This window comes from Sturnira hondurensis, unplaced genomic scaffold, assembly GCF_014824575.4.
Source record: "Sturnira hondurensis isolate 20B ecotype Veracruz unplaced genomic scaffold, ASM1482457v3 Scaffold0003796, whole genome shotgun sequence".
Taxonomy (NCBI): Eukaryota; Metazoa; Chordata; class Mammalia; order Chiroptera; family Phyllostomidae; genus Sturnira; species Sturnira hondurensis.
The window spans coordinates 157,565-179,087 of record NW_028076427.1 but is presented as its reverse complement, the minus strand read 5'-3'; the positions used below and the strand labels follow the sequence as shown (position 1 = coordinate 179,087).

At 43.5% G+C, this 21,523-nt stretch overlaps 1 protein-coding gene across 3 annotated transcripts in view; it reads left to right on the top strand.

The window, feature by feature from the left end:
• FAT3 (FAT atypical cadherin 3) overlaps positions 1–21,523 on the top strand; it is a 515,463-nt gene that overhangs the window by 445,642 nt on the left and 48,298 nt on the right. For all 3 annotated transcript variants that reach the window (XM_037042798.1, XM_037042797.1, XM_037042799.1), the window contains 5 exons: positions 13,118–13,507; positions 16,188–16,402; positions 17,584–17,721; positions 18,076–18,219; positions 21,046–21,243. In XM_037042798.1, the coding sequence (XP_036898693.1) occupies positions 13,118–13,507; positions 16,188–16,402; positions 17,584–17,721; positions 18,076–18,219; positions 21,046–21,243 (1,085 nt within the window). The remainder of the gene's footprint in view (positions 1–13,117; positions 13,508–16,187; positions 16,403–17,583; positions 17,722–18,075; positions 18,220–21,045; positions 21,244–21,523) is intronic.

Here is a 21,523-nt window from a genome sequence, read left to right as displayed (position 1 = left end):
TCTGTGACAGAATGCATGGACCCAGAGAACATTATGCTAAGTGAAATAAGCCAGTCAAAGAAAGACAAACACCATATGATTTCACTCATATATGGAGTCTAATGAACAAACTGAACTAACAAGCAAAATAGAGACAAGCTCATAAATAGAAAGCAAGCTGACAGCATGGCAGGGTCTGTGCAGGGGTTGGGCCAAAAAGAAAAACATCTCATGGACACAAACAACAGTGTGGTGATTATAGAGGGGAGGGGGAATGGGTGGTGGTGGAAGAGTGTCTGGGGGATAAATGCTAATGGGGAAAATACAATAAAAATGAACCATTATAAAAAAGAAAGAAAAAACAAAACAAAAAAACTTATTTGAAAAAAACATTGATAGTAGGGTTTTCAGGAACTGCTATAAAGGACACATGGACAAAACTAAGGGAGAGAGTGGAAGCAAGGGAGGGAGGTGAGTTTGGAGAGGGTGGGAAGGAGGGGTGCAGAGAAAATATAGACAACTGTAATTGAACTACAATAAAATAATTTAAATAAATAAATAAGACAAAGAAAAAAGACTGATGGAAAAACTTCCCTAACCTGGTAAAGAAAAAAGACATACAAATCTTGGAAGCATAGAGAGTTCCAAACAAGATGAACCCACAGAGTTCTGCACCAAGAAACATCATAATTAAAATGCCAAAAGTGAAAGACAAAAAGAGAATCTTAAAAGCAGCAAGAGAAAAGCAGTGAATTATCTACATAAGGAGCTTCCATAAGACTATCAGGTAATTGACAAGAGAAGCTTTGCAGACCAATAGGGATTAGCACAGAATATTTAAAGTGATGAAAAACAAGGACCTACAACCAAGGTTACTCTGCCCAGCAAAGTTATTTAGAATCAAAGGACAGATAAAGAGCTTCTCAGGCAAGAAAAAGCTAAAGCAGTTCATCACCACCAAACCAATATTGAAAGATATGTTAAAGGGTTTATAAGGTCTTCTTAATAAGAAAAAAGAAATAAAGATAAAAATATGGATAATAAACTGACAGTAAATACATGTCTATTAACGATTACTTTAAATGCAAATGAATTAAATACTCTGGCCAAATACAGTGGCCGAATGGATAACAAAACAATATCCATACATATGTTGTCTGCAAGAGACTGACTTCAGATTAAAAGACACATACAGACTGGAAGTAAATGGACAAAAAAAGATATTTTATGGAAATAAAAATTTTTAAAAAGCTAAGGTGGCAATACTTACATTAGATAAAATAGACTTTAAAACAAAGGCTATATATCAGAAATAAAGAAGGACTCAGCAATTCCAATTCTCAGTTTTTACTCAAGAAACCCAAAACAGTAAATGGAAAAGACATATGCACCCCTATGTTCACTGCAGCATTATTTACAATAGCCAAGATATGGAAGCAACCTAAGTGTCCACCAGTAGGTGAATGGAAGAAGTGGTGTGTATGTGTATTGGAATATGACTCAATTGTCTGCAACAACATGGAGTGATGTAGAGGGTATTATGCTAAGTGAAAGAAGTCAGAGAAAGACAAATGCTTTGTATTTCACTTATATGTGGAATCTGAAATACAAAATAAACAAACAAGCAGAACAGAAAGAGATGCATAGATATAGAGAACATTTTAAGGGTTCCCAGAGGTGAGGGGGCTTGGGGGACTGGGTGATGAAAGTGAAGGGATTTGGAAGTACAAATCGGTAGTAACAGAATAGTCATGGGGATGCAAAGTGCAGCATAGAGAACATAGTCAGTAATACTGTAACAACTGTGTGTGGTGCCAGGTGGGTACTAGATTTATCAGGGTGATCACTTCATAATTTATATAAATGTCTAATCACACCTGAAACTAATACAATAGTGTACATCAACTGTAATTGAAAAAATAATTTAAAAATACCTATTTTTCTTTTTTTAAATTTTATTTTCCAACTACAGTTGACATTGACTATTATTATACATTAGTTTCAGGTGTACAGTATAGTGGTTAGACAATTATATAATTTACAATGTGATCCCCCTGATAATTCAAATACTCAGCTGGCATCGTACATAGTTATTACAATAGTATTGCCTGTCTTCCCTAAGCTGAATTTACATCCCTGTGACTATTTTGTAATTGCCAACTTGTACTTGTCAATCCCTTCACCTTTTCACCCATTCCTCAAACCCCCTCACACATGTTAAATGGATAGAGGTCTCAAAGCCCTCCTCTCCTCTGAAAAAATTTGAGATATTCATCTTGTTGTCTGGTTGTCCCACCAGATCATGAGCTCTGGCAAACATCAGTTTGTTCTTTTTCTAAAGAGGAAACTGAGGTCCAGGGACAAAGAGATCTGCCTGGCATGACTACGTTGGAGGCAGAGCTGCATCTGGAAGGAGGGAATCCAGACACTCAGTCCAGGGCTCTTTCCTCTAGTAATTTCTGCGGGAAGGTGTCTCAAGAAGGATTCAGTTCTGAAGTCAGCCCATCTGCTTTTAAATATCATGTATTCTATATTTTTCCTAACACCTGAGAAATTCTTACCTCTAAACTGCATAGGTCAGTGATTTAATGCTTTTTTTTTTTTTTTTTGCTTTCCCAAAGCTCATTTATTCTCTGAAGTATTAAATCCTTGAAGGCAGTTGAGGGACTATCAAAACATACACAAAAATTAAGTAATCCCCCCAAAGACTGAGAGATGTGAGCCATCCTCTCAAGCATGTTGAGGTCAAAGCCCTTCGTCTGTTGCAGATATCAAAAAATAAAATCTCACCTTTGAAGCCTTTCTCCAGAGAGCCCCAAACACTTAACACATGTACTCTCACTGTGGCCAGAACAGATCTTCACATTCCCACCTGCAGATGGAGAAACAGGTTCAAAAGGTTTAAGTGGTTCTTCCAAAGGCATGTTAAATGGATAGAGGTCCTAACTAGAGGGCTCTGGGGCCCTCCCTCTAAACCCCTCCCCAGAATTCTTCACCTCCTACCAGCATCAGGACACATTCCCTAGTGTGTGTAGCCAGAAGCTGGAGCTGTGACACCCCATCACCTCTGGGTCACATTTGCCTGTCATTTGAGGAAGCTACATCATATAGTAGCTTTGGGATAAGACCTCGTTAAATATCCCAGTGCCAATTTTTCCTGTCTGTCTGACCTTGAATAAGTTCCCACACCTTCTGGGCTCCTCTCCTCTGAAAAAAAATTGAGATATTCATGTTGTTGTCTGGTTGTCCCACCAGATCATGAGCTCCTGGGAAGCTGGGGCCACCACCAGGCAATCTGTGTGCTGCCAGCACCGGGGTGGCACCAGCCACCCAGCCCACGTGCAATACACGTCTGTTGAACTGCCCAGTTACTGAGAGAACTGAGTTAGACAGTGCACCTAAGTTCCCTAAGGCCCTGTCTGCTGCATGTGTAAATTCCTTGTAGCAGAGGCTTTCACACACACACATCCTGTGCTCCCTCCTGCAGGAATCATCAAAGGCTAGAAATCCCCCTCTCCAGTTCCACTGGAGAAAATGTGAATGTCTCCTGCCACTCACAGGTTAATTTGGGAATACGAAGTGATCCCCCCATGCACAAGAACTCAGGATCCCTTCACTTGATTAGGGCCCTATGAACCACCTTATCCCAAATTCCAGAATCCAGCAACAGATTAAAAAATGCACAAAAATCAGACAAAATGGTTATCATCACTGGCTATGCATCGGAATCCCCCTGGGGAGTTTTAAAAATAAACAGACAAAAGTAAACCTATAAGCAAGGGATCCTTCTCCAAAGTCTGATTCAGAAAGTGCAGGGCAGGGCTCGGCATATATATTTTTCTCTAGTTGATTGTGACAGTTTGCCTGATTTAGGAGTCTTTGCATTCGACACATACAAGTTGTTATCACTAGTCTTTTTAAAATCCATTATCTTCCAAGCAGGGGGTACAAAATACTAGTTAAATGAAACAGCTCATTTCTTTCAAACAAGTTGTCTTCATTAAGCATATCAGCAATCAGCCATGGGCAGGGAATTTTGGTTTCTAACAGTTGATCTCAGTGATTCATTTCTCTGAGCTCACCCATTCACACGTGGCCTCATCAAGAAATGTGACTGATTGGTAGGGCCTCTGAGGTGCTCAACTGAACCAATCCTGATTCAACACTCAGCAATGCAGAGCATGAGTCCAAGGGAGTGCTAGATGTCTTGGGGGATTGCCTCCTCTCCCTGGGCATTTTGTGCAGAATCCATGGTCCCCCCAGCTTTGGCTGCCTGCCTTTGCAGGGTATGTGGAGGTTCAGCAGAGTGTGCTTATCCGCTTTGCTGCAGGATGCACTCTCACTTCACCTTCCGAAGCCTCCTTGACAGGCGCAATTATGTTGTCCATCATCTGCTGGGAGCTCTTTGAATAACTTCCCACACATTAAAAACCAGTTCACAGCCACACTCCCTTTCCAGCTTGCTTCTTCCAATCTTCCTTCTCTCTCCACAAATTTATCGGTGAACTTATGCCTACTTTTCAGATTACTCTAGCCATAATTGTTTATAACAACTCTGATAATTTGCTGGTGGTTCTGGAAACAGATAACTTCAGCTTCTGCTGTCCTAAACTTCTAATTGAGCGATACTGGACCCTTTACTCTTCTCCGAGTACACGTTGACGCTTCGTCACTCTTACCTTCACCTGTGTTCATATCACCTGATGTGCTCCTTCTGTTTGTCACTTTTCCTCTTTTGTTCTCCTGACAGCTCCTGTCTTTCCTTCGTGCCTCAGTTCAGTTCTTTTCTTCTCTGGGAAACTTCCCTTGGAAACCCCTCTCCAATGATCAACGATATGCATGTTTGCCTCCTGAGAAAAGGGAGCCATTTCCGGATCAAAGAGTGATCCATTCTTCACCGCATCCCCAGTGCTTGCCATGGGCCAAAGTCCTGTGAACCTTTATTGAAGGGATGGATGAACTGATACAACAGTCATCCTTAGTTAAAACTATTAAGAAATATTGTGAGTATTATTGTCAGGTACCAGTCCAGTTGAAAAGCTCTGTTCACCGATAGGGATGGAGTTTTGAGTACCTGGTTGATGAATTAATTTACTTACACTCAACTATCTCAGGCCCAGTAGGTGATTGTAGCCTTTGAGGTATCATAAAAGGTAGTCTTGTTCAACCAAGGAGGCCAGCGTTATAGGTGTGCGGCCTTTGCATTTGCACAGGGCACCTTGCTGAGGAGGACCCCTTGCTTGGTTCAGGGCTCTGCTGTGGCGGCGTTAGGCTCCTTAATACTTTAAAAATATTTTTACGTTGCACGGGACCTCATAATCGTGAAACCAATCCTACCCGGTAGAGCGGGTACCTGCCAAACAGGCAAGTCCCCGAGAGATTGTGGTATAGTCAGGATCTCACTGATATGTGACGGGTGCTGCCTTTAGTCTTTTTATTTTCCTTATGATTGTTCGAAGCGACAAAGGACTACTGACCCCGGAGTTGGTATGGTGCCCATGGGAAAGTGCCAGGGTTAGTCGTTGCCCAATGAAAAACCTTTAAAAGGCACTTAAAACAGAAATAATTAGAGTCTATTACAAAGTCATTTCTAACTTGAAAAGTAATTGCAAGTCCATGGACCTCTTCACAGCAACTTTCTGTTTTATTTCATATCATCTGCAGGCATATTTTAAAGATAGATAACAGCAGTCAGTTTGAGCTCTTTCACTGTAATGGAATGTTACTTGCCTCCCACGGACAATGAGAGAAGAATTTTAGGCTAGCCATAGAATTAATTTAAGTGTGAAAGAAACTTTTTGCAAAAGTATACCTTTGAATGGAAAAAATACAATAAACATTAAAAAAAATTTTAAATTTATCCCTTGAGATAACTTTACAGTGAGACCTTCAACAAAAATTACTTTCTATTTAAAGTCAGTGTCTTTCTGAGCACAAACTAAACTGAGGAATGTAAATATCCAGGAAAAGAAATATAGAATATCTAAATATATCTTTCTACAAATATTTCATATGGTATGCATGGTGAACATTAGTCTGGAAAATACCTTGAAATTTTTACTTCTCTGTAAAATTGACATTAAATAATTATTTTCCACATATGTGGTTTTTATAATAATTCTTTTACTTATTACAAACATGACCTGTGTCCATTGTATAAAATCTAGGACAAGCAAAAAGAAAAAACAAGTCAGTCTAACCACTGTTGCTGTTTTTTTTTATAAAAGTCCTTTTTGCCTTTTTTTTCTTTACAAAAATGGGCTCATAAACTAGGTATTGTATTGCAACCTGCTTACAATACACAGAAGTGGACAAAAGTAAGTTTACTGTTGTTTGTAATAAGTAATAAAAGAATAAACTGTGTTTCACGTACTCACAACTGTAAACCTCCTCTGCCCCACCCTGTATTTCTGTCTCATTATATATTCTTTTACAATGTATTATGACGTATGTGTGCATGTACATATGTATGTATATATGGCATTCTTTGAATGCATGTACTATAATTTATTCAACCCATACTCATTCTTAGAAAATTAGGTCATTTCTAGGTATTTTTCACAACTACAGAAACCTATTTAGCAATAGCTTGTTAATAGAGCTATGAAGGTTTTTGTATTAAATATTTAATATTTTAATATTAAATATTCCTGTGCTCAGTATAGTGTACAAAGATAATAAGACACAGCCCCTCTGCCTAAAAGATACCTTAACTGAGTAGGAAAGAGGACATAAATATAACTAATGATAATGCAAAAACAATGTCAAGGGAGCAAAGAGAAGGAAGTAACTGGGGAATTAAGGAAACTGTGTCAGAGGAGACCCTGGAAATACGTAGAGTTTTGACAAGGAGATGAGAGAAAGAGAGTGCTCTGAGTGGAAAAAAGAGCACAGGCCAAGGTCCGAGGGGTAAAAGTGCACTGTGTCTTCAGGAGTAAGTGGAATAGACAGTGCATGCAGCAGACTGCAAAAACTAAAGGCCATTCTCAAAAGTTTTTACTTCTGACTGTAAGAAGTGAGAAGTCAGTACTATCTGGAGCAGCTGGAAGCAAGACTAAATCCAGTTTTAAGAACTTAACTCTGGTTGAGTTTGGCTGGAAGGGGATAGAGTCTGAGGCAGTCTGTAATCAGGAGTCTTGTAGCCATCCAGGTGAGAGGGGAAGGGAGCCTCACCTGGCTGTGAGACCTGGCCTCGGGATAGGCAGTAGAATCCAAAGAACTCAGCATTCAGATTCAGGTGGGAGAGGGGTTTGGGGGGGAAGACACTCAGGAAGCTGTCTAGTTTAAGTAATTCCTTGTCACCTTGCTAAGCTACTAGAGTTCAGGATGATGTATTTTGGGTGCCCTTGTCCTCAGTACAGAGCCTGGGGCAATCGAAGAGGTGGCACTTAGTGAATCCTTATTAAATGGCAGGGTCATAGCCAGTGTCCCCTGTGAGAAAGACAGAACCCTTGCATTCCTCAAAAGTAACTGCTGTCTTATGCACAAGGCTGTAGCAGAGGAATGCAGTGACATATTCAAGAACCAAAGCTTTGCTTATCATTTTTAAAAGAATAATCCTTATAGTTTACCTAAGAGCATGTCTTAATCACCACACCTGAATCATAAAAGCTATGAAATCTAAATATCCTTGTGAGATTTTAAGTACTGATGAATAGGCATTAATGAAGGTCGGAGAAAATTTTGGTTCAGAAACAAGTTATTAGATAGTCCGGGGCGTGATATCATGCAGCTGACCACAGTTCAACACTCACTTTAAGGAGTGATTATGCTGTTCTGTATCTCAGTGAGGGTGGTGATTTCATGGGGTTATACATTTGTCAGAGTTTGTGAGCTGGACACTTAAAACTTGTTCATGCTATTCTGTATAGATTATGACGCCTTCATGAAGCTGACATAAAAATCATTAGAACCAAAATTAAAATTGTTACCACAATCTGATTATCGACGCTGTTTCAAATTATTTCTTCCCCAGATATGTATTCCATATATATTCAAGCCTTTTTACAAAAACCCGCATATAGCAACTCCGTGCAGCCCAGGTGTTGTGTGCACTGCCTGCAGGCCAGATCCCATGTGGTCGCTGGAGGGTGTAGTGGTGAACATTCAGGACAAGGCCTTGCCCTGCCAGAGCCAAAACAGCTGCCAACACAAGACCTCAGAGGAAGCGTAACAGAGCTCGCCTTAGGTTCCTTAAGCCAGGGAGCTTGATCTTTGCAGAAGGGGAGAAAACATTTTTTAAAGGTCAGGTTAAAAAAATCATGATGCACTTGCTGTGCTGCCCACTCTTGGCATTTGGTTCTGGCGCTGACTTTAACACCTTTAGCAATCTCAAATAAAGCTGTTATTCCAACACTGGGTTAGGTCCTCGGGGACGATCCTAACAGTGGGTGTTATTTCTCATGGAGGTGTAAGAGCCTTGCTATACCCTATTATGTGTGAATTCTGAACACTTAACTGAACGGGTATTAATCTGCTCTATTAAGTTTTCTTTCTACCCAGGAAATCCAATAGTTCATCATGGTCAAGGTCACTGTGGAATTTTCCATTGGTGACATGGCCCACTTACGCCCAGGTCTAGCAACTTCATGGGCAGTTGGGGAAGAAGGGCAGTCTTTTGGAAGTAAAAACAAAACCAGTGCCATTAGTTTAACTTGGAAATGAATCATAGTGCTGGAAGATAATCTTAGACCTCAACAGACCCAGGTTCTGTCATTTTAACTGTGAAGAGAACCGAGACACAGTGAAGTGAAGTGACTTGCCCAAGTTAACTTGGATAGTTTGGGCAGATCATGGGCTAGCAGCAAGGTGTTCTGTCTTCCAGGACTGGACCACATTGACAGTCCCATGTCTAAAACATCCATGTTTCCATTTGGCCAAATGGAAAGGGGCTTCACCTCTATTTAGAAACCTTTCAAGGGAAGGAGTAGAGATGCCCTTGGCAAGCCACCCCAGGATTTCCCAGCCTTTCCTACTGGGAATTTTAAGAGCTATTTTTGTCCTCCAACCCCACACTGCAAAGTGACACTACCGATTACTTCCTTTGAACAAATAGGAATTTTAATCGTTCTCTTTTTACTTAATTTTAATCCCCCAAAGCCCTGCTCCATTTGCCACAGTTAACATGCAGAAACTTCACTTGCAATGAAAATCATACTTCTCTTGGTAGCCTGGCATTTCAGCATTTTAAGAAGCTAAGTAGCTCCGTCCTCATTAAATTAGACTCAAATTGGAGAACAGAATTACATACTTAAACAACACAGGGGCAAAATGATGGATTAATGTTATACCTAATGTAACGCATCGTGACATGCAGTAACAGCATTAGACCAATTAGCAAGCGACTCTTCTGCCCGGGTTCATCTTTTCTGCTGGGTATGTAGCAAAGTGATGGTGATTTGAAGGATGGCATTTATCAAATGCCCTTGGATAGAAAGTTTCCGCTTTGGGAACATGACCTGCATTCATTTAACAAAGACAGCACCCCGTCGCCTAGAAACACAGCAAAGAAACTGGTACACCAAAAATACCACCTCCAAATTGGCATCTCCAGATCTGACTTTATTTCTAGAGATCATTGAAATCCGCCACAATTTTATTTCAATTGGAGTTAATACGTTCCAAAAATAAATCCTGCTCTGTTTTTGAAAGCTACCAAATCTGAAGTGATAAAATTTAGCAGGTTCATTGATTTGGGATCCCCCACTTCCCCTACCTTTTCTGATCTTGTTTCCCTATCGGTCTGATTGGTCACAGAAAGGAGAGCTAAACAATAAATCTCCCCTTCCTCCTGGCGTGAATGCCCAAGATACTGTCAGAAACAAAATGTATGGGGAGGTGGGGGGAGTTAAGGTCAGCCACTTTGGGGGTGGAGGTGGTTTTCTGCTGTGGTTAAGCAGAAAAACGCTGTCACTGGGTTTAAATTAACAGAACCTGCCCGGAGGGGAGCCTTGGTCTTTGTGTGGCTGATTAATGTCAGCCTTGTAAACACAGTGCTCCAACCACAGGGCTCGCCTGCTGAGCAGACGCTGGGAGGAGACAGAGTCGTCTGCCTGGGGATCTGAGCAGAGCCCTGTGCATCTGAATAAGGCTGGATGAGAAAGCTGAAGACCAGGAATATAGATGTGTTTAATGAGATTCCAGCTCTCTGTCCCAGGGAAGGAAACACAGGCGGCCATTAAAGCACGTTCCCTTCAGGCCTCACAGCCCCCCCCCCCCCCCCCCCCCCCCCCCCCCCCACAGCAGCACCGTGTGCATCCAGCTTCTCTCTCCCAACTCAGCTGTTCTGAGCACCAGGGCTTTCAGGGCAGGGAGTCCAAAGTTACCTTCCCAAATGATCTTCAGGCCTGAAGAGGAAGTGTCTGTGGGGCCAGATCTTAGATCCTTAAGCAGATTGAGCAAGAAGCTGAGGGAAAACAGGACATTGTCTCTGGTGCATACCTAAAAAATGGTGGTGGCACCAAACAAGTGCATCAGCCCTTGGTTCATGCATCAGTGAAGTGGCTTTTGCAGTTGTCAGCAGGTGCTCTGAGGAAAGCCCCCGCATGGATATCCTGCCCATCTGACTGCTGGTGAGACTGCTGTACCGTATGTTGGGGGTGGAAGTTAATCCACAGGGAATGTGCAATTTGACAACCTGGAAACCTATGTGGTGTATTTATGTAAATCACTGATATGTTTCCCTAAATTCATTTTTGTGACCTTGAGAGGTGTCCTGAGACCACCCAGTTAGTCAAGGCATCTCCTGGGGCATGCACCCAGCTCTGACATGCAGGCAGTGACTTGTTTTTCAGGTACAATTTCAATCACCTTCCAACCCTCTGTGCATTTACCCCAGAGAGTTATGCTGGAGAATTTAATCTTCCAGACACTAAATATAGCCAAAAACCTCCCCTAAGACCTCTGCTCTGGGACCTTATTTCTAGAGAAGAGGAAGGCCTTCTCTTTTTTTATCTCATTACCTATGAAATCAGAGGTTGTTGTTTATATATCATAGAGTGGTTGTTTTAGACAGATAAATTTAAGTAAATGATGAAACTTTGGAAAAAATGGACTCTCTGGAATGGAACCAAGAACAAGCTCTTAGTGTTGACCTTTTGGCGAAAGCCACATAATGCAATTTATGCCATCCGCTCAGGATGTATGATTTTATTGGTTTGCTGGGAATTTGGCTTAAGGGAAATGTACATTCAGGGAGTTACTGCCAAATGTCCATCCCCATGGTGAGCTGTTAAGGTAGAAAACGACACAGACTTAAGCCCTCCCCTCTAAGGGTATGTACTCTGGGGTCCATGGTTTGCAAAAGTCATAGCCAGGTGTTGTCAGAGGTAAAGTCATGACTGATGACTGTCCTCATTAAGAGTATTTGGGCATTTTTTTCAGCCTACAGATAATTAAATTGTGCTTCTTATATATCTTAACTACCCACAAATTTGACATTTATAAACCGTATTTGAAGTGCTGAGGTCCTGTAATAAAAATAGTTAAATCAGTCTTCAGAACCAGAAGCACACCCAATCATCAGTGACTGACTGAGTGGTTGTTAGTGGACATTTCCTGGTCGATATGTTTTAGCGTTAGTACACATTGAGATAAAATTGTATTTTGGTAACTAAGTGCATTTCTTTATATCGTAGAGCTAGAGATCCCCCTATGACTAGGTCTTCTCCCTTCTTTGATAGCGTGCTCCAGGCTCACGGCCATCGGATTTCGTCTACATTCCCTCACAAACTCATCCATTCTCCTGGCTCCACAGACCCTCTGAATACTGGTGACCCTGAAATTTATAGCTCCAGCTTGAACCTGTCTGATCTCCAGCCTCCTGCACTAACTTCCTACTTGAATCTCCACTTAAATATAAACTGTCCATCCCAAATTTAATTTGCCCCAAACAGGGATCCTGGTCTTTCATCCAAATCCTCATCTCTTGCACACTCTCCACCTCAGCTGATGGTCGCTCCCTCTTTCACTTGCTCAGTTCAAAACCAACGTAAGAGTCATCCTGGGATGTACTTTTTCTGTCCCATCCCAGATCTTGCTAGCTCCCCAGTCAGAAAACAGTCTTTTCTCCCCACCCACACATTCAGAATAGATCTGGGACCAGGCCACTTCTCCCTTCTCGCCGCCCCCCCTTGTCCGGGCTGCCATCCCACACACCTGTATTTCTGTGGAGGCCTCCAGCCACTCCCCCTGCTTTCCCTCTTAACTGCTCTCCATTCTGTTCACAACCATCATCACAAGCGACCCTGTCAAAATCCAAGGGACATCACATGACTCTGCTCATAAGCCCCCCAGTGGCTTCCCACCTTTCCACCCCTCCCCGCCCCACCACAGGGTCTGCTCCATAATCTCATTTTCTCCCTTCCTGACTCTGGTCACACCAGTCCTCTCAACGGTGCTCCTCAAACAGGGCTGACGGGCTCCCACCTCAGGACCTCTGCACTTGCATGTGCCTCCACCTGGGGGTTCTCCCCACAGGTAGTCTTGGTGTTCATTCCCTCCTCTTCTTTCGGTTTGCACTCAATGCCAAGGCCTTCTCTGACCATCTTATTTAAAATGACTGCCCTTCGCTCCATCTTCCGAATACTCGCCCCACACAGCACTCCTCATGCCCTCCCCCTTTGTGGTTTTATTTCTCTCCCTTTTCACTCCATGCCACTTAGTTTTATTCCTTGTCGTTGATCTCTAATTCGCTAGGATGTAAAAATTTCCGCAGGAAATGTTTGGCTCTTGTTCATTGATAGACTCTCTGGCCTCTAGAATAGAGGTAGTCTATCAGATTACCTCTAATCTATCAGAATAAATAGTTCTGATAGATTCTAGATAAACATTTGTTGAAGTAGTCAATTAATTTATATTTGTCCTTCTGTGGCACATCTCTTCACCCTCATATCCATTGGCATCTTAATTTTTTTCTTTCAATATATTAGGAATATCCAACTATCTCTGATATTTGTTGCCAGTATTTTACCTCCTTGCTCTTTAATTTTGTTGCATATATTTTACAAACTGAAGTTCACATCTTTGTAGGACCAAAGCTGTGGGTTAGAACTGCTTTTCCCTTGTGTGGTCCTTCAAAGGTGCTTGAGCAGAGGGTCAGATAGCACCTTCTGCTCTCACGCTGTCGTGTCTGCTGCAGGCATCAATAGGAAGGTCGTGTACTCCCTGGCTTACTCGGCTGATGGCTACTTCTCCATTGACGAGTCATCTGGCATCATCATCCTGGAGCAGCCGCTGGACCGGGAGCAGCAGCCCTCCTACAACATCAGCGTACAGGCCACCGACCAGAGCCCTGGACAGGCCCTGAGCTCCCTTGCCACCGTCACCATCACGGTCCTGGACATTAACGACAACCCCCCTGTGTTTGAAAGGAGAGACTACCTGGTGACTGTGCCTGAAGACACCTCCCCTGGCACCCAAGTCCTTGAGGTTTTTGCCACCAGCAAAGATATTGGCACAAATGCTGAGATTACGTATCTCATTCGTTCTGGGAATGAAAAAGGGAAATTTAGGATCAACCCAAAGACAGGTAAGTAAATAGCAGCCTACTTAGAATGCTTCAGCTCCTACCCTCCTAACCACTTTGCTTGGTAGGCTCCTTTCCTCCTGATACATGATTGCAGCAGAAGCAAGTCTTCTCATAGCAGGGCCTGCAGGCAGGCCCCAGAGTGCCTTCTGGCATTCTGCTTCTAAGGATGCCCCTCTAAGTTTGAAGCTCCTAACTGTGGACTCACTTGGCAGATGCTTGAGCCCCAGGTTGTCTCCAGGATTTCCCACAGGAAGGTTGGGGAGCAGTAAATGTGGTTCCTTGATGGGGAGAGGAAGTGTTCTTTGCACACTGAGCACAAGAGTTTGTTTGTTTCTCTACTTTTTCTGTTTGTTCCTTTGTTTTCTAACTTGGACTATGTGTCCGTGGGTTGGGAAACACTCCTGGAGATTAGTGTTCCTTTACCACCATCCACACTCAGGCTGCCACTCTCTGGTCACCTACCAAGGCAGACACTGATGGGTGATCTGACAGTGATCTGCGGGCCTTCCAAACCTGGCACTGCAGTCAACTGGAATTGGCACTGTAGTTGAACCCTGTTCACTGCTCCTGGTCCCCACCCTGTCATTTCTTACCACACGCTTTTCATACCCCAGGGGAAGATATGGCATCATCTGGAGAAAAGGTGCCTAGAAAAAAAATGAGAGAAACCCCTGGGCTTTCTCTTCATCAGAGATTTAATAACTATTAGGGATAATTTGAATACAGTGTTTTTATTAATATTTCTGAAGCCAAAGACACTGAAATACTGAACAGGCTGACAGGGACCAGAGGGGAGAGGGGAGAGAATTTCAGGGGAAAAGGGAAAGGAATCACAAGAACAAGTAAAAAGGACACATGGGCCAAAACTAAGGCAGGGGAGGAAAATGGGAGGGAGGTGGGGAGAACTGGGGGGGGGGGGGGAGGTGGGCTGGGATGGGAGTAAAAGACAGAAAATTGTACTTGAACAATAATTAAATTTTAAAAAATTCAAAAAAATATTTCCAAAGCACTTTCATGGATATTCTCATTTGTTTACTATCCCATGAATGGGCAAGGCACTCCCATTTTGCAGATGAGAAGTATGAGACTCTCACACCTTCTGGCCATGGGACACAATTTCCCCATTACTCGAGGAACATGTACGTGTTGAGCAATGTGGCAAAGGAGGTCCATTTCGATAGTCCAGTAATACAAATATGAAACTATCATAATTAGCCAAATTAGCAATGCTCATTTAGCATAGCAAATGCACCAGCTTCCTATTAAATCACTAGTTATTTCTCACATTTTCCATATGAGAAAAACAGAACTTCAGAGAGGTTGAATAATTTCTCCAATGTCTACTATGAGTAAGTGGAGGATCCAGGATTTGAACTCAGATCTTACTGACTTTGGAATACATGCTTAACATCTCAATTACACTGCCATAAAATGTAAAGGAGGTATAGGGTACAAAAAATGAAGGAGGGTACAAAAACTGAAGGAGATATAGTCTCTGCCCTTAAATATAGGGAGGTGGAAATATTGATGGAGGAATTACATTAGCAGCTCCTCCCAGCAGTAACTCCGTTTATTAAGGCCATTACTTCAAATTAAAATGTATGGAAGTTTTCCTCATTTAAATATGCATTAGCCTTAGCCTGTCTCATTATGTCCATTGTATACGAACACCATGGGGAAATGGTTAAGTGCTATTTAAATTTGGCACTGGATAACAAGACTGGGGTGCAAGATAAAATGCTAAGGGTGATACTTAGTAAGAAAACTTAATTATGGGGAGAAAAAGACTCTTGTTACAGGTATGACTTCCGTTTCTCACCTTAAGTAGAAGGGCAGCCTTAGCACATTCCACTGTGGATGGATGTGACATACACACCTTGGGCCGACTGACTGTTTCTCGGTAACCAGTTACCAACGGCAGCGTGAAGGAAGCACTGGGCTTCCTCACTAGAAAGGGCTTGCACGGGAGGAAACTAGCTCTCATGGAACTTCCCCTAGGGATGGCACCCAGCTAGCTGCTTCCACATCTTCCATTTGCTTCATTTAAATGTATCAGTGACACAGACGTTATCGCTGTTCTGTAGTGGTGGGCACTGAGCCCACACTTACTACTTGGCCACTGATTCCCAGGTATTTTTTTCTTCCGTTTTGTCACTGTACCTTCTGAGATCGTTGCCCTCTTTGTGTCCTAACAGTGTTAGGTAAGCACAGAGAGCTGAAGACGGGGGACACAGGGAATGAGACTTCTTAGGAGAGTCCATCTATCTGAAGGCGTTTATCGGCTCACCAGGGCTGGGGTCACACACTTGCACCCACACATTTCAGCTCATTCCCAGTGAGCCCGAGTCTACTTGAAAAACCACCCAGATGCACTTACCGGGGATGTCATTCCTGTCCCTAGTTGCACGAGGATGAAAAATGCCAGACTGTCAGGCTGCTTGAGAGAAGCTCAGGAACTATTACCGAACCATGCAAACACTTCATTTCTTCAGTGTTGTGTCAGATACCTACCTACATTTTTAACTGACAGCATTTATCAGACTCAGCAGGAAATTAAATAAACAAATTCCTGACTATCTAATATTCTTGGCCAGAGATGATGTTGTATTTCCATGATTATGGAATTGCTGACCAATGGTTTTTCCTAATCCAATCTAAAGCTCCCCATTTTTCTTCCAAGGGGGTATATCAGTCTCTGAAGTCCTGGACTATGAATTATGCAAAAAGTTTTACCTGGTGGTGGAAGCTAAAGATGGGGGCACCCCAGCTCTCAGCGCTGTGGCCACTGTGAACATCGACCTCACAGATGTGAATGACAATCCTCCCAAGTTCAGTCAAGACATCTATAGCGCTGTCATCAGTGAAGATGCTTTGGTCGGGGACTCTGTCATTTTGGTAGGTGCCAGTGGGAGGCCCAGATGTCTGGAACTAACAGTCCTCAACAGAGTGAAAAAGTGGGCAAAGTCTGTTGTGGATTCTCTTCTTTCCTTTCATTGTCTTTTTTTCCGTTAATATCCTCAATAACTCTCCTCAGGCATGAGTCTTTTAACTTGTCCTTCTTTGTCTGGCCTGTGAGAGAGGGTCTGAAAAATGCATTTATATCAAAGTACAAGTCACTGATAATCACAATCCCCCAGGAATGTATTTTTTGAGACCAAAACATACCATGAAATGAATTTGTAACGGTGGCCCCCACTAGCTTGTAACATTAGATGACAAGTTATTAGGTAGCTAAGGATAGAACAAAATCCATTCCAGCCCCCTATATGTGCATGTGCGCACACACACACAAAGGCAGCTACAAACGGGAGCAAGTATAAGCTGAGTTGGCTACGCTTACAGAAGGACTTTTTTTCTAATACCAATAAGAATAGATGAAGTATTGTGAGAACACAGGCTCTCTTAGACTTACATGTTACATTTTGGAAACAATGAATCTCATCCTCGCCATCCTCGTCATCTGGGTTGGACAGGTCTCTTTCATTCATCCTTATCGCTGGCTCCTGCAGCACTAAGTTGTGGGTGTGCATTCTTTACACATCAGATATGGACTTTCTAGGTCCTTGCTCCTTCCTGGACATTATGAAACTGTTTCCACACATATAAATCCCCGCATCACCAACATGCGCATCGGACAGTGGGACATGTGTTGCCCAAGTGAGAAAGGCAATTTTCTTAGTCTTCCATAACACAGAAATGCATGGGTTGAGAGAATGCCTAGCTTGGTGACAGAAAGCATTGTTTTGCTGAACTGGAACAGGACCACAATAGTATCCCTATCAGTTAGCATTGACTCTATCCTTACTAGCTCAAGGCCTGCAGAAAATCAGGCTTGACAAGCATTAGGCTGCCCAGCAGGTAAAAATTAGCAGGTAAAATGGCAGCTCCAGCACTGGTGGCTTCCTCCTGGCGCCAACCCCACTGCCTCTCCCACTAGAGTCATGATCACTGTCACCGCTGAGTGTAGCACCTAAGACAACGGTCAGGGCTGTGCCCACTGGTAGTCACCTGAAACCCTAAAAATAAACCTTTTCTCTTGTCATGTCATTTCTTTGTTTTGCTTATGTGCTGTGAAGCTAATAGCAGAAGATGCTGATAGCCAGCCCAATGGACAGATTCATTTTTCCATTGTGAGTGGAGATCGGGACAATGAATTTGCTGTGGACCCTGTCTTGGGACTTGTGAAGGTTAAGAAGAAATTGGATCGGGAACGGGTAAGAGAGTTCAGGCCAGCTCCCTTTCCATCCACTCCCATCCACACCTATCCCTTCACTGGAATCAGGAATCAGGCACAGCCTCACCAAGTATGAGTAGGAAGAGTCTCCATTCTAAATACTATGAGCATATTGGGATGGGCCCAAATGCAGCACAATGATTGGGTAAGACCATCAAAAGAATTTTCTGCAAATAGATGTCAGTGGTGCCGAGGCTGAGGAACTCTGGTTTAGAACTAAAGTGGAGGTGGCTGGACTTCAATGAAGCAGAGCAGAGCCTGCAGCTCTTCTGAGTGGGTGCAGAAGGAAGGAAGTGTGGCACTTCTTCACTGCCAGCCCTTCGTGCTTTGACAGGTGTCTGGATACTCCCTGCTTGTCCAGGCCGTAGACAGTGGCATTCCTGTGATGTCATCAACTGCCACTCTCAACATTGACATTTCTGACGTGAATGACAACAGCCCGGTCTTTACACCTGCTAATTATACCGCTGTGATTCAGGTGAGCAAACCTTGCCTGTCAGGCACTTGTCTTTATGCACTCAGCTTCCTTTCTTTGCTGTGGTTTACTGTTCATGGTTCATTATTTTGTTTTTGCCTAGTATCAACTCATCCAGTCATAGGGCTGGTATAGAAAGAGCTGGTTCTTCTATTGCAACTGATTAATGTTAACAAGTACCATCACCAATGGGATTCTTTCAAGTGTCAGGTGATTTCCATACACCTTCTGTCCCCACCACAGCCCCACAGAGTGGGATGGTGGGCCAGGCCCCACCGTACAGTGAAGGGACGGGGGTCTGAGGAGTTAAGTAGCTCACCCGAGATCAAGCAGCTAAGTGGTAATGTCAGGCTTAGAACTGAGGTTTGTCTTCGGCAAAAACTATTTTCTCTCCACATTTGCCTTTGTGGCCACTTTGTGCTTTGCTGGCATAGGAGGGAGATTTATACAACTGTGTTGTCAGTCAAATGAAGACTGGGCATCAGGCTAGAGCCTCTACTCACTACAGTCGCTCTTCCATGAGTGGTTTGTTTAGCACTTTAAATCCACTAACTCTTTCAAATTAGGCTGCAGGTTAGAGTGACTTCCTGCTGATATTCTGCAGTCAGAGTGACTCTCTTTCCCATTTATTTTTTCCTAACTCAAAAGATATTTCATGAGCACACGACTAGGCACTGAGCTACCTCTACTTCCCAGTATTTCTAGAAGCTGGAAACCTGACTTCAGGAGGATAAGGAAACCCAGTCCAGGAATAGTGTCAGTGTGGAGGACTTAGAGGAGACAGGAATTGATATACTTGCCTTGGGGGGACCACGGATATTCTGAGAGAATCAGCTTTTGCCCAGTCCAATTTGGCCTCAGACTCTTGCCTCATAGAGCCCCGTGCTTTATGGGTAGAAGGTAAGATGAAAGTGAGCCAGGTTTGGGGGACCCCTTTGGAGTAACATTCAAGACTTTGAGTCTGGCCATCCATAGCTGGCTCCCCCTGCACCACTGAGCTGTCTGGGAATGAGGCCGAGAGGCAGGCATAAAGCTAGCAACTCTGCTTCATTCCCATCCTTGTCAGCAAAACCCAATTCCTTCACCTGGTGGTATTTTGGCTTTCCTCTCCTCTCTCGTGCCTTTTCCAGCCACTGTGCATTCTTCTCTCTCTCCTGCTCCCAGCTTCTTGCAGGGTCTACACTTTCATCCATCCCTCCTCCTCTCAGTTGCTCTTCCCAGGACTGCCCCCACCACATGGCCCTCCCTGCTTTCTCCGCCTCAGTGTGCTTGCCCCTGAACAAAGTGGGCTTTGCCTACTCAACATTCGGTTTGATGACACACATCCATCAGCTTGACAGTCTGCTTTCACGCACACGACAAGAAGTCCTGAGCAGTGAGAGGACCAAGAACCTCTGCCTGGGAGCAGGGACCATGGCTCATGTCTGCAGCACCGGGGTCTGTCTGTTATACTTCATGCTTCTTTCTCAGCAGGTGACCCTAGGGCACTCATTCTCTCTCCTTCCCTTCCCCCTCTTCTGTGAAGGAAATGGCCTTTATAGATGGGGCAAACAAATCAATGAATCTTCTGTTTTGTGTGGTGCTGAGTGTGCTGTCAGCATGACACAGTAAGTCCACGCTGGGCAGAGGCAGTCCCATGACTGATTCCCGAGGGAGAACATGTCTAGTTCCCCATGACCAAAAGCCAGCTGGAGACAAGGAGAAACATAAGGGGTCTTTGAGGTCCTTTTCTCTTTCTCCTTCAAAAAGTATTTCTCCTTTATTTCAACCAAGACTAACTTTCCTATTCCGACACATGGTTTTTATAAGGCTAATTCGGCACATAAAACTAGCGGGTGTTGCCCCGTGCATGACTCCCCTCCAAACATCAGTGTATCATTGTCTTCATCTCTGTGACCCAAACCCATTTAATCCTAAATCGCTGTCATCAGAAGGCCTGAACTAATGAAACTGACTTTAGGCTCAGGCTGTGGTGATGCTAAAGTCAAAACAGAGTGAGGCAAGGGACACATTGCCTGAGCCACAGAGGAATTTAACATGGCATTTCCAAAGTGAGGAAAACCTTTGAGCCAAGAAAGAATGTGTTTCTATTTGGGGGGAAAGCAGAGAGGTTCTGAAAAATACTGCTTGCATAATAGCATCAGGGCCTCCAGAAATTCTGATGAAGTTAGGATCTCCTTCTCCTCATTTCCAACTTCATTCTACCCTCCTTCCCTTTTCTTACAAAACATGGCAAAAGTGTGTCATGAGGGCTGGGGTGTAAAGCCCATTTTTCACCTGGCATATATTTATGTCTATGTACCGGGAAGTTGCCAGGATGTCCCCTCCAAAAGTCCAATGTTGTGACATTGCATCACAGTGTTGGGCTTCAGCATAATTACCTTGTGACAACTGTGAGGAAGTGCCTTCCCATCCCAAAAGGTTGATGTTTTCTTGGCCTGAGAGGATTTTTGATGTAATCACAAATGTGAGTGAGTGGTATATATTTCCAGAGTTGTATAGGTGAACTCAGCACATTTCAAGTCTTTCCAAGGACAAGGCAGAGGAACACCATCTTTGGAATCTGTAAACCCATTCGAGGAGAAGTCCTGTGTTCTCACCTGCAGCTCATTGTCTCATGGGGCAGTTGTGGGGAGGCAGCCAAGGATGGGAAGCATGACGCTTACAGACGCCAGCATATTTTCAGAAGGCACGATAATATCACAGGGAATTCCTTCCTCTGAAGGCCTGTTCTCTAGCACAGCACTGTCAGCCAGTAATGATGGGGTTTCTTAAGATGTGGAGAGAGGTATAATTTTATCTTCATCTTTAATATACTCTGTTATTCAGGAAAATAAGCCAGTAGGCACCAGCATTTTGCAGCTGGTGGTGACAGACAGAGACTCCTTTCACAATGGGCCGCCCTTTGCGTTCTCTATTTTGTCGGGAAATGAGGAGGAGGAGTTCATGTTGGACCAGCATGGGACGCTGAGGTCAGCTGTGGTCTTCCGGCACACGGAGTCTCCAGAATACGTGCTGCGTGTCCAGGTATGGCATCGTTCCTGTCCCCGTCGGGCTGGCTTTCTCTCAGACTGGTTTATGTGCCCATTGGTTGGTTTCCCTTTGCTGAGCGAGTCCACATAATTCATTACCATGCAGGAAAGTTCCCCTTTTAATCTCAAATTCAATTTCACACCAATAAAAGTGGCCTCTGTGTGTGAAATTGAACAGGAAGGAAGGGAAGCATTGTAGTTCAGGAGGGACATTCCTGAGGATGTACCAGGCAGACGGTCTCAGGGCCTAAATCTGCATTCTGAAAATTCCCGGG